The 13,795-nt window shown below is 47.0% G+C and overlaps 1 protein-coding gene across 4 annotated transcripts in view; it reads left to right on the forward strand.

The window, feature by feature from the left end:
* Positions 1–13,795, forward strand: part of AP2B1 (adaptor related protein complex 2 subunit beta 1) — a 78,819-nt gene that overhangs the window by 46,973 nt on the left and 18,051 nt on the right. For 3 of the 4 annotated variants that reach the window (XM_083875469.1, XM_083875468.1, XM_083875470.1), the window contains exons 15-18: positions 5,438–5,479; positions 7,195–7,341; positions 8,568–8,713; positions 11,183–11,312. In XM_083875469.1, coding sequence (XP_083731595.1) covers positions 5,438–5,479; positions 7,195–7,341; positions 8,568–8,713; positions 11,183–11,312 — 465 coding nt within the window. The remainder of the gene's footprint in view (positions 1–5,437; positions 5,480–7,194; positions 7,342–8,567; positions 8,714–11,182; positions 11,313–13,795) is intronic. The other variant, XM_083875471.1, reaches the window with a different exon arrangement.

Consider the following 13,795-nt stretch of genomic DNA (forward strand, 5'->3'; position numbering starts at 1 on the left):
CCCCAAGGGTCTGTTACACACAATTTGGGGCTGTGTCCCATCACTGCAGTGGGATGGAGAGTGGGAACTGAGCCACCAGCTCACCCTGAGCTTCAGGCACCACAGGCTCAGCAGCCTGGGAGAAAAACCCTATTCCAGCAGTCTGAAATGCCTGCCTCATCCACAAGGCTATGAGCAGGGGCTGCTGGTGTGCCTCCCTCCCTGTCTGACTGCTTTCAGGTGGAGAATTCAAAGTCTGGCCTCAATGGACAACACCTTGGAGTGTTGGGGTTGATTAGAGACTCACCAGCATTTTATAAAAAAGCCCCAAAGTGATCTTCAGTCTGCCCTGTGGTGCCACATTCCTCTCTTGGCTCTGCAAGTGATTTGCTGTGTTTAATCTTAGGAAAATTACTTCATTTACCTTTTCCTGAAACTACAGTGTGAGAGTGGCTATGCCAGGTCAGCCCCAACATCCATTTATGCAGTGGATGTGATGCTTTCCCAGAGTGCTCCTTCAGCCTTTGACAAGGACCTTTCATCTGGGCTGTGGATATTTCATGAGCTACAAAGGAATCTCTTAAGATTTCTGACAAAGGACTGACAAATCCATTGCTGGGGCAGGGCTGGTGTGGAAAAGGAGCTATTTTGGTAGGTCACTCATTCATATCTGATTCAAAGCTGTTGTAGCAGTCATAGGACTGCTGAAGCTTTGTGAGCTACTTGTTTTTTACACTTTGGAGGACAAAAATGGTTAGGACTCAGTTTTGCTTGCTGGTGGAAATCGCTCAGCAGGGTAAAGCATCAGCAGCAAGTGCAGGGAAACTGGTGACTGTGATATTGACAGTATGACCTGTCCTCCAGCAGCTTTGACACAGCTGTCCCTGGTTTGGAGAGCAGCCCTTGATCTCTGCAGTCCTGGCTTGGTGTGCAGACAGACACAAAAGAGGCAGCAAACGAGGCACTGAAATGCCACAGGGGTGTCTGCAGTGAGATCCCTGCAGCTCATGCATGGCCTGTCCTGCTGCTCAGGGCTCTGTCACAGGGTTAGCCTGCATCAAGGGGGCTGCCAGCAGCCCTGCTCTCAGCATCTCACCCCATTCCTGTTGGGTGAATGCTTTGTGTTCCTTGTTGCTGTGTTGCTGAGTGCAGGCAGCACCCAGAGCTGTGGTGCTTGGCTCCTGCTTTGTGGTGTGAGGCAGAGAGAAGGCAGTTGTCCCCTGTTAACCCATGAATTGTGGTCCACAAAATGCACAGCTGCCCTGGAAGCCCTGATTATGCTGTGGGCAACAAGGCAAGGCATTTGCTGAGCAGTGGTTGTTGAAGCTTCTGTCCCTGGCTCCACCCTCCCTGTTATTTTTTGGTACTCCAAAAGCCTCACGTCATTTTGCAGAAGTGATTGTAGACCCTCAGGATCACATGAACACTTCAGCAGAGTCACTTCATTACAAGCTGCTGTTAAGATGCAAATAAACCCTCTTAATGCAGTAACTCCAGCACTGCTACACTTCATAAGTCAGCATAACTGCTTCCACAGGGCTGGAATTGCAGGGCAAAGGCTCTCCAACTGCAGAGCAGCTGCAGCACTGTCCAAGCCAACTTGTGCAAAGTAAAAGTGCTGATGCGGTTTGGGAAAAGGTGCTGGCACTGGTTTTATTGAGCCCAACTTCTTCTTTAAACCCTCTTGGGTGCTGTTGTGGCAGGATAGGTTTGGAGGGAATAAAGAGAATTCCTGTTTGAAGAACTTTTATGCCTTTGGGGGCTGAGACTCCCTGTCCAGCCCTCTGCTCCTCTCCTGAAGCTGGCAGCTCTTGAAGCAGAGGCTTTGTGCTCTTCAGCAAGAGGCAAAGCTGCCAACTTTAGGATCAGGATCAGGGATTTGCAGTGCCGTGAACTCCCTTGGACCATCAAGAGACAGCCCTTGTCCACCCCACCTTCACAGTGAGCATTTCAGCCCAAGTGGGGCTGAAAGCTGTATTAACACAGTCTTCTCCCTTGTGGGGCTGTTCCTGACTCTCCTGTGAGGCAGATCCAGGTTGTCTTTCTGGAAGGAGTGTCTGTCTGTCCATGAGACAAATGGAAATGATTTACCAGAGCTGTTAGTCCTGGGGAATTGCTTCAGCAGCACTTCACGCCTGACTAATATCTGTTTCTTTCCTTCTGCACTCTGCCTGTCACTCCAGATGGGAGAGGACACTCCGTGGGTAATTGGTTCCTGTTCCCTCTGTCTTCCTCCTTCCCTCTTACTCACACACATCACTGCTACCGTCTCTTCCATCACTCTGAGTTTGGAATAAAGTTATGATTTGGGCATCTCACAGGAGGAAAAACAGACCTGCAGTTCCTGAATGGGGAAAGCGTCGGTGCCATGGGAGGGTGACAGGCAAGAAAACCAGAAAAAGAGACTTTGTGCTGCTGCAGTGGGAAGTACAGCCCAGATCTGATGTGGAACTGATCAGATCTTTATTAACTTCCCCCCTGTAACTTCTGGTGCAGTAGAGATGCTGTCTCTTCTCTTTTCAGTCTGGGAAGAGCCAGCTCTGCCTGTAGGGACCTGGAGGAGCTGCAGCTCCTTGGCGCTGGCTCTGCGGCTCTGGAGCACATCTGCAGTGCTTGGGCCCGAGCACAGGAACCAGGAGAGGCTCAGGCTGTGCTCTGCAGAGCCCTCCAGCCACTAAAGAGGGGCTGCAGCAGCTCAGAGCTTCCTGGCATGGAAAAGAGATGTTGGGTCCAATCTGAACATACACAAGGGTTCCTGGTAAATTCTCTGAGCCAGTCAGGGTGTTTTTTTCTCCTTTTTATGAGAGCTGGAGTCTTAACTAAAGCAATAAATCCACATTCTACTTTTCCTTCCCCCGAGGCTTGACATTTAGGGAAAATGGAAGACTTGTGGAGAGCTCAAGGAACCCCAATATGTCATTCCTTGTCCCTTGCAGCCAACATCAGTGTACGAGCTGCTTCGAGGTTGGGTTCCTACCCTGCAGCTCCTTCTGATGAGTGTAGTAGGAAACGGTAGAATAGTTAACATCTGGCTTGATTATGCAGAATTATTCAGTCATTTCCATAATACCCTTTGTAAAATGCTTGCTGCTTGATAAACCAGCCTTTCTGCTGCTGCAGACAACAGTACCAGAAATCCTCCGTGCATACAATAATATCTGGAAATGAACTGGATTCTTTCTTTTCCTCCAGATCTTGCTGCCTGTCAATATAAAGCTTGAAGTTCATCTGCATGCAAGACTATGAATAGGGATGAGGTGTAATAGTTGCATTTATTACTCCTCAGTGAGCCAGTAACAAGATGTAAATGATCTGATATATTAATCTAAACCGTGGCTTGGCTTAGAGAGCAGTCAATAGAACGAAGCTCTCCTCTGTCAGGCTGTTTCTGTGGGGGAGACTTGACAGTGTAATAAGCCTTATTTTATAAGCTCAATATTAATTGGATTTGCATCCTCTGGCTGGCTTCTTTTGGTCTCTGACTGATCCTTCTTTAGACTTTAGAATCACTCACTTTTATCTATTATTTCTTAAACAAAACTGGACAGCCAGAGCCTGGGTTGCTGTATAGAGAGGTGGCTGTTGAAAAGAATGAGGAATCTGTGAGTTTCTGCCATGGCCTCAAGTAGAGATAAACTGAGTCCCACATAGGAAAAAAGCTCTTAGGGCCTCTTAACAAAGAGCAAATTGTGTGAGATGTGTTCTTTTCTAACACCTGCTTAGGGTGGTAATGTTGCTCCTGTGAGGACTAGGGGAAGGAGAGGTGTCTGGGAATGGAGGAGAGATCCAGGGAAGCACAGGGATTTGTCACATTTTACAGGTTTTATGGAGGCTAGTTATCATCTGGTAAGTCACTGTCTTACACCTTTGCTGCTCTTCTCAGGGCAATTTATCCTTTTTATCTGTGCTCTGATGGAGAGATGTGTGAAGCTTTATGGTATCTCTTGACCAGCATAAAACACATTTGCTGTGAGATCTCTCAGGGAACAGGCTGAAAGGGATCAGAGCAAAGTTAATTTCCAAGTTTTTTTGTGCAGAGGCAAAATCAGAGCCTTTTTGGCACTAAGCATAGGCACTCCTGGAAGCTTTTGCTTCAGCTATATGGTGCATTTGTTCAATATTCTGACACACCAGCACTTATTTGAACAACATATCTGGAACCTTTGTTGACCCAGTTTATCACATGCTTTTTTAAAAGCAAACTAACTCCCCAAACCTTAATCAAATGGAAGAGCAAAACCGTCTGCCAGGTGAGCTGTGATATTCTGGTCTGCCAGTCCAGCTTTTTCCTAAGGGGACTGGCTCCTGCCTCACCCCTGCATCCTCCTCTGTGAATGTTGTCAGGTCATGTTCCTTGTCTCAATGTGACTCCAAAAAACTCCTGTTCTAGACAAAAAAATTACCCTGGTCTTCAGAAGAAAAGCCTGGGACAGAGATAAGCCTGAAGATGTCTCTGCAGTGAATAACCACTGCAGATCTGTGTTTGTTTCCTTCTGGTTATCAGTCATCTGTTAAGTGCATTTTAAATATTCACAGGAGTGATGATGTATTTGCAAACAGCACTTATAGCCAAGCCTTGGAGCCTGTCCTGATCTCTGAATTGTCCTGAGTGTGTAGAGTGATGTGGAGGTTTGAAAAATGAGCTTTGTCACTGGGAATGTGGTCTGGATGCTTTGTAAAGGGGACTTGTGTGGGGAGAGCTTCTAGATGGGCTGCAGAAGGGCCCCAGAGAGGATTCAGTGTTTATGGAGGGCTGTTTCAGATGTCACTGTGTAGCGTGGCAGAAATGGATACTGAAATAGCCTGGTGCACTGTGAAGTCTCTGCTGCTGGAATGCCCATTAGATGATGAAGCTATTTTTCCCTGTCTGAGGGAGGGGAGCATCTTCAAAGCCCCCCTCTCTGAGCTGTTGTCAGACCAGCACAGATCCCATTCTCTTGTTTCCTTGTTGTTGAAAGGAGCCGTGTGTCAGAGGAGCACAGCCAAGATGCATTGTGTCTGCCCATGGCTCATAGCTGTTCCCTAGAAAACTAAAGCTTTCAGGAAGTGAGCCTTCCTGTCAGTTTTATTTTTATGCCATTTCACAGTCACCCCACTGGGTTTTGTGGAGCTGCTTGGGGTCTGCTGGCAGCAGCAGGGCCGAGAAGACAGCACCAATGCATGAGACAAGAAGGGAGGTGTTGGTGCAGACAACAGGCACAAGGATGGATTTTTGTTCTTACTAACCTGCAAAACACTCCTGTCCACAGTGAAAGCATGGGGTAGTTCTCCGAGTAGCTGTGCTCACACAGCAGCAAGCAGCCCCTCTGTTCCCTGTGCTTTCCCAGCACTGCATTTCTGTCTGTCCTGTGTGTGGGAGCGATCCGAGCTCGCGGGCACCCCGGCTCCGCTCCAGCCGTCTGACACTTGGCTGAAATGATCTCGGTCTTCCTCTCCTCTCTCTCCTTCTCTCTTTCAGCTTGGCAGTGACCTTGGCGGGGGCATTGGAGGAAGCCCGGCAGTAAGTGCCATTCCATTTTTTTCCCCAATTTCCAAAGCTGCTCAAAGCTCAGGGTTTTGCAGTGTAACCTCGCCCATTATGTGCTGGAAGGTGCTTTTTAAAGCCCGGAAGATGTTTGAAAATGGATAAATGCAACTGAAACACACAGGTCCCCACCTATGTTGATTTGAGTCCAGCTGCCATCTGGGCTTTCCTAAGAGCAGCCAGGGCCAGAGCTGTTCACTCTCTCTGCTTAGCTCTTCTTCCTCAGAGCTTGTAGTTGGAGCACCAGCGTTAACCCTGGCAGTGCCTCATCCTTGTGCAACTGCTTTAGCAGCTGAAAGGCCAAGGATGCTTATCCCTACTCACAAAGCCTGGTTTGTAACCCTAACCCAGTGTCACCACAGACTTACCTGAACTCAGTGCTTTCTCCTCCCAAACCCCACGTAAGATTTTTGCCTGGACATCAGGGTCAGGTGCTCTGAGCTTTCCTACTACATGTGGTCAGTGCTGCCACCGGCCATCTCTTCTGTGCTTGTGGTTTGGGAGTGTCCTCCTGCCTACAACTCTTGCCAGGACATGGGACAGTTTCAGCCTGCTTTCAAAGCAGCCTTGGCCTCAAGCTTCTTCCAGAAAAGCATGGAAAGGGAATGAAACATGGCTTGGAGATGCAGTGGGCAGGAGGGAGTGTGCTTCCAACACACAGCCAGAAGTGGTGTCCCCTAGAAAGCTCAGTCCCTCTTCCCCAGGACTCTGTATCCAGTAATTCAGTGAGGAAAACTTACCCAGTTTTGGAGGGAGGGCTTTTCAGAGACCCTGTTATGGCTGCAGTCATTCTCTCTCTTCCTTTCCCTGTGAATCTGGCATTCCTTCCTTCCTTCAGCACAAGGGCAGAAGAGAGCTAGTGGCACAGAACACCTGTCTGTACATGCAGGACATGGAAGATGGTTCCCTGTGGTGATCATACCTACAAAGCCATGTCTCTGCCCTCCTGGGCCAGCAAAAACCCACCAAGCAGTTCTGTCCTGGTCACTCTGCCTGTTTCTGGGCTGCTGGCTGGGGAATCCTGTTCTCAAGCACAGCATTCATCCTGCTAGGAAGAGAGTTTGGGAGTGTAACTTGAGTGTGACTGTCCCATCTGAAGCTGGGCACTTAAAGGTTAATATCCCAGCTTTGGTGCCCTCGTTTAAGTCCTGAGAGGGAATGATTGCCCTTCTTGCAGGAAGGTTGTCCTCTGGCAGACTCTGCTTCATATAATGAACCTTTTGGGCCCGAATGCTGAGAATGCAGAGCTCTGGCTTTGGGTGGGAGTACACAACACGGTCATGACTCCCTTGCTATCTCTGGATATGCAAAATCTTGCAGATTCCTGGAGGCTGACATAGTTGGGGGAAGGTTTGAAGCATTTGCTCTTTTCCCTGGGTTTATGTAGGCTAGATCCACAAAGCATATTGTCTTGAGGAGATATGGAGAAGAAAGATTCCTCTACAGTGGGAATAGATAACTGGAGCTGGAAAAAATGATGTGGAAGCTTGGTTGAGGTGACAGCCGAGTGTAGGGATTAGCTGCCAAGAGCTTTGGAATTCAAATGCATAATTTAGCACTATTGATAAATCAGTGGGGAAGCTGCAAATGGCTTTAAAATATTTAGGATATTGCCCGAGTTCATGGTTTATTTAATAAGCAGCGCTCACACGTGATGTTAATGAGTGCCCTGTTCTTTCTGACTCCTCCAGGTGGGACAGACTTTCATTCCCTCCTCTGTGCCATCCACCTTTGCCCCTTCTCCCACCCCAGCAGTGGTCAGCAGTGGACTCAACGATCTCTTCGAGCTCTCGTCTGGCATAGGGATGGCTCCTGGAGGATACGTGGCTCCCAAGTCTGTACGTAAGGAAAAACAGTCATCCCCAGTTTCTTGCCTTCCCTTGAGCTACAAATCTGACATTACTCACTTGTCCCATTTATTGTGGGTTTCTGGTGCTAAAACTTTAGCTCAGTCCCATCAGGGATGCCCTGGGCTTTTCCCAAGTAGAGTAACCATGAGTTGGAGACCACATTAGTTATTAGTCACAGACTTATGGCATTTTAGCAGTCCCCTCATTTTACCTGTGATGGTATTTCTCTAAAGAATGGCTTAGATAAGATCCAGAACTTTCAGTTGTGTCAGAGGAGCTTTCCTGCAGACCTGCTTCTTAACAAGCTTCCCCAGAAAACTGGGCAAGATAGAATTTGCAACAACTTTCCTAGCAGGTTTGTTTATTTGGAGGAATCCAGTGCGACAGTGGAGATAAAATCGTGTGATTGGGATGGTGGTGCCACAGTGGAATGCAGAGAAATGTTCTGTCAGAGGCTTTGGCTGAAGCACGGAGTTGGGAGGGATCATGAGACACACAACATGGTTCTGGAAACTGGCTGTGGAGCAGCCACAGGGAGCTCAGGCTCCTGAAAGGGAAGAAACAAAAATTGGCACTCAATTAACGCTCCATGGATGGATAATTTTAAACCATCCTCTGAAATCGAGGATCTCAAGGTTCTGCAGACCATACTCGAAGTTTTTGGTCCTTGCAATTATTGCACCTTATATGAAAAAGCCCACAGTAATTTTGAGCTAAGTGCTGCCTCATTTTGTACCACTCAGATCCGGGTCTGGGTTTTTCCCACAAAGGTGATTTGGTTACCTGAACCCAACAGATAATAGTATCACCCTGTGACTTTATTTGGTTCAAACTTTAGTATTGTCCTGCCTCTAATAGCCCAAGCAGCCCTTGGAGAAGTCCAGCAGCAGACTGGGTGAGTCTCACATTGGTGTGATGGACACAAGCTGTCCCTGCTCTTGTGCACACTAATGCTGTAGTAATTTGATTTCTTCCCCGAGTGCTGTGAACAAATATGGATTAGGAGCAGCAAGCTTATTCCTCAGTGGTGAGCTCCATCCTTTCAACACCCCGTGTCCTATCTTCCCTGTAGTGTTTCTTTAGCCTTTGTGGGCTCAATGTGCCAATGTAGATGGATTTCTGAGCTCAGAACTTCTGTTTATTGGAAAACTCTGCTTGTTTGTTATCTTCAGGCCAGGCTGCTCACACGCTGAATGACATCTCTTGTGTTCAAGGTTTGGCTGCCTGCAGTGAAGGCTAAAGGATTGGAGATCTCAGGCACATTCAGCCACAGGCAGGGACACATCTACATGGAGATGAACTTTACCAATAAGGCTTTGCAGCACATGACTGACTTTGCCATTCAGTTCAATAAGAACAGGTAAGAAATAATCAGCAGTGCACTGTGTTCAACAGATTGAGCACTCCTGGGAAGGGAGTTTGTGCCTACACTGCTAAATTTAAGGAGGGCTTGTGCTTAGGTGTATAATGCAGTCATGGAAATAGCTTGACCTCTCCATCACACCAAAATGGTGTGAAAGGGCTGAAAGCACAGACTGATAAATCTGAGAGGAAACAGGCATCAGACAGTGCCATCCTTCTCTCAGCTCTGAAACAGCATCTGCCCCATTTAACCTCAGTGGAGTTTTTCAGCAGCCTCATGGGTTGTTAGGTGGATTGTTGGGTTTATAGCCAGTGAGTGCCCTGAGCAAAACAAGAGCACAAAGTGGAAGGATCTGAGCTGCACAAGTATCACCCCATGATGCCTCTGCTTCCTAACTTAATTGCTTTGCTGCCCCTCAGACTGTCTGGAAGCACAGGACTCCTTAATAAAGCTGCTTGTCACTGAAGGAGCTGCAAGTTGGGAGCCTGTGGCACATGTTGTCCCTGTAATAGGCAGCAGAACAATTCTGGCAGAAGCAGCAGCCACTTGAAAGTTTAGAGCTTGGATGATACAATTCAGATTGTTCTTGGAAACCCATCTCAGCCAAAGGACATGGCATGGCAGCACAGCCACAGTGTCTTCCCACAAAAAGCCTTTCCAGAGAGCTTATCCTGCGATTTGCTGTGTGTTATCTTCAGCAAGGACCAGGCTACTTCTTATCAAGGCTGCAAAGAGTATCTTCTGACATGTTCTCTGTATTCCTTAATATCACTTCACTGGAAAAGAGTTCTCATGCTGAACATCCACAGAAGCCGTCTCTTTAATCTCACTGTTAGCCTTGCAAATTCAGGATTTCTTGGGACAAATAAGATTTACTTAGAAAAGTCATTATGCTAAATAAGTCTTAGTGAATGTTCTCCCTGGACTGCCATATTTTCTGGAGAGTTTTGCTAAGCTGCTGTATGTGAATGTTTCATGCAAATTAGCCTGGAAGAAAAGGCATTTTTTTCCTGATTTATTTTCCCATATACATCAAGCTGTTTTAGCCACACCTACATGGTACTTTGAGGATGTAGAAAGTTTAAATACTGTACAGTAAACCAGCAGTTTGCAGCACAAACTCCATCTACAACCTACTACTATTTACTCTTTTACAAATGCTGTTCTGTCGATACTTTCCACTGTGCCTGGTGCATTAGAAAGAGCTGCAGAGGGCTGGTTCTTTAAGTGTAAATATTAAGGTTTGTGATTGGAAAGTTTCTATTGCTTTTCCCTCCTTTCCTGCTGCTGCTAATGGTATTCACTGCAGTCTTGGCATAAAGCATTAAAATAAAAGAAAAGAAAGCTTAAGCTATGGTGTGCTGTAATATCACAGCCCCTTAGTAACAAACTGCAAGTTTGGTTCCCCTCTGAGTCCTAGGGAAAACACAAGGGTTTGTGTCCTCAAAGGTGAGATGGCTGCAGAAGGCAAATCATGTGGCTAAGCCCTTGCTAGGAATATTCCTATTTCAGCTCCTTAGAGCTGAAAACTAAGGAGAGCCAAGAATGGGGCATTTATTGGTTTCTGAAAGAGTGACAAACCTGATAAATGTGGCTGACTGTGCAGAGACAGCATGAGGCTTTTAGTGAATAAAATAAAAATACACACCTATCCATCCTGCAAATGCCCTGAGACCTCTGAGCTAATGTGTATTCTGCTAAAGAGAAATGGATTTATGAGTGGACACCAAAACATCTGGGCTTCCACCTGCTTTTGGAAGGCAGCTGGTCTGTAGTACAGGAGCTCTGTGTTATACGTGAGATGCTTTCCCTCTTCTCCATGCTAAGCAGAGTTGCCCGTGGAATTAAATGTTCCTTGGACTGAACAGGCAAGTAAACATTGCTGGGACACATCCCCAGTGAAGGAGCCTCCAAGCAGGCAGCTGTGCCAGGTGCTGTCACTCAGGACCAGGCAGCTGGATGTGTTGGTTCATTTGTTCTGCAGTGCTGTTCCAAGCCACACGTTCCTCCTTGGCTGGCTGTTTGTTCTGTGCTGGCTCCAGGTCCTTCTGCCACAGCTCCCAGGGGTGCAGCAGCCATGCAGTGTGTGATGCAGCCTACCTGCAGTGCTCTGGAGCTCAGGAGTAGAGAAACAACACCTGGCTCTGAGTCCAGGTCATTCCTTGCTGGGCAGGCTGGTGCTCACCACACAGACCAGTGCCGTGTGGGGAATGGGAGAGTTCCTAGTCTCTGGTCCCTGGGGAAGGGGGTGAATTTGTCAGCAAGATCCCCCTGAGTGAGTTTCCCATGCCGCCTTCTTTGTGTGCTCATTTGAACTGTGTTCCCTCCCTGGAGCAGCAGCAGGGGCAGCTCAGGAGTAATGGGAAGATGAGGCAGGTGGTGCTTTGACAAAAGGAACATTGTATTTTGAGCATATTTTGGACAATGCAGGGCTGTTCTCATCACCTCTGTTTTTCTCTTGCCCAGCTTTGGGGTCATCCCAAGCACCCCCCTGGCCATTCACACACCTCTGATGCCAAACCAAAGCATTGATGTCTCCTTGCCCCTCAACACTCTGGGACCAGTCATGAAAATGGAGCCTCTGAACAACCTCCAGGTAAGGATTATCTCCTCCTGGGCAGGGGGGAGCTCAGCAGGTGCTCAGCCAGTTTGTTTGGCCCAACACTGTGGTAAGATTCTAATCACACAATACCATGTGTAAACAGTCAGATCTCATGGATCTGGGCCTCAAGTCTGGCCAAAACTGAGCCCTCTTCCTTTTCCAAGGTTCTCCGAGAAAACCTGAAATGGAAACTTGCTGAATTTTTTGACTTTTCAAATACCTCAAACCAGCTGCTTGCATCTGTGTAGATTAAGGACTTTGTTGCAGTCACACCATTCTGTAAACTGAACATGAGGTTTGGCTGGAGTTAAGAACTGGAGCAGGTCTGAACAGAGAAAGTACCCACGGTGGAGCAGGCAGAGAGAGCTGTCAGTAAGAATTGAGGCAATTAAAGGAATTGCAGGAAAGATGGCAACTGCTGAGTGATTAATATTTCTCTAGTGCTCTTAAATTCCAGGGTGCTTCACAAAGGCACATCCCTGCCCCAGATAGCTTAATCCAAGGCAAACCGTGTGTTCCAGGAAAGGCAGAGGAGAAATGATGTGAGCAGCTAATGTTTCATTAATGAGGGTGTTGGTGCTTGGCAGGGACAGCACTCCCTGGAGGAGCCTCTTTATCAGATTGGGTTGTCAATCTGATAAAGACAGGACAGATCCAGGGAGATGTTCCACTCTGCTTTGGACCAGAGGCTGTCTGCAGTGGTCTGGGAATCATCAGGCAGACAATTCTCCCTGGAAGGAGGCTCTTCCCCACTGCTGCCATCAGCAGCCACTCTGTGGAGTGGTCAGCAACTCCTGCTCTTGCTCTGGGTCCTCCAGGATGATTTTTCCTATATCCCCAAATGCAGTTAACTTGCACTGCAGCTGTCTCTCTCACCTCAGGTCTCCAGGAGGTGGAACTGGGTTGGGTTCCTGCAGCATAGCAGCCCATAGAGGGGATATTTTGAAGCAGCTCATTCTCTTTTTACTTTAAGAGAATGGAATGGAAGTTACTATTTATTCTGCCTGAGCAACTGTTTTTTCCCCTTCTTTTGACTTCCATTCTGGGGCTTATGACTTATTGATGAGTCTTTGGGCTAACAGCTTGAAATAGCTTCTCTGGCACTCAAAGGAGCAGTCCCACACTCAGCAGTCATGCGACGGGGGAGCAGAGCACAGACAGTGAATGAATTCCACGGCCTGCCTTCCACAATTGGCCCTTCCAGCCTCTGGAAGAGCTGGGTTCCCTCTGCAACCAGGTCATAAAGGTGAGGTGGCATTTGGGAGAGCTGTGTTAAAATCTGGCTCCTGCTCTGAAGGGAATGTGGGAGTGACAGGTCCCAGTCAGCCTGCACAGCACTGGGGACTCTCAACAAGGCGCTCTCAAGTTGCTGCTTCCTTTGATCAGGAGGGAAGTGAAGTATTTGGGTTATTGAATCTCTGAAGGGCTTGGAACACAGTTTGCTTCTTGTAGCATCTCCTGCTAGAACAAAGCTCAGAAAAAACATGTGAGGAAACCTCCAGCCACCTTCTATTGAGACAGTGGAGCATTCATTAGTGCCAGACTCAGTTGTTAATTTGCTAACGCTCTCATTGCCATAGAAGTTGGCTGCCCTTTTACAATTGGGGAAGCTGCCATATGGAGTAATAGTATATTTCTCTGCAAAGAGTTGAATCACGATAGCAGATGCCAAGTTAAAAAGAGCACTCCCCTTACTTTTCTGACAGCAGTGGGTTTGATGGAGATCTATCAATGCCCTGACAGCCAAGGCTCTGGTTTTGTTTTGTGGGTTCATGTAGAAAGGATTTGTCTTGAAACGTTCAGAAGTCGCCTTGGTGACCTACTTAGGGAACAATTTATAGCATAATATAGGAGTAGAGAATACAAATGTTCCTGCATTCATTGAAGAACCAAAACACTCATCAGGTTGAATTTACTTAATATGTTTTTTTCCTCAGCTAGGGAACATTGAAGCAGATGCAGGGCTGGTTTGAACCTGAGGACCTTATGTTCATCTCCTATTCTGGTGGGAGTTTTTTGTTTTTAGTAACAAGAAAAATAAGTCCTGAAGTAACCAAACTGATAGCTTTCAACTTTTTGTCATGGTAATTATACACTTCAAAGACTAGTTGTACATTCCTTAGGCAACTATTCCAGAAGTAATGAATTCATGTCTTGTTCAGGTTATTTTTATTACCATTTCTAATCTTTCACCCAATACAGCTCACTTAATCTTGACATTTGTAATCATGGAGAGAAACTAAAATATTTGACAAGGTAACGAAAAAGACATTTTTACAAGAAGATTAGGGAGACTGAAATATTTTCAGAGGCTTACTTAGGTAAAATATAGCTGAAGAGTCTTGTGTTTGCTAGTCACCTTGCATCTTGTGATACTGAATGCCAGGCTTCTCCCTTGCATCCCAAAATAATCAGGATCATTTTCATGACTTGTTGACTCAGCTTTAACCCCCAGTCAAGCAGAGATTTATCCAAAG

Source organism: Zosterops lateralis, assembly GCF_965231275.1.
Source record: "Zosterops lateralis genome assembly, chromosome: 19".
NCBI classification, from domain to species: domain Eukaryota; kingdom Metazoa; phylum Chordata; class Aves; order Passeriformes; family Zosteropidae; genus Zosterops; species Zosterops lateralis.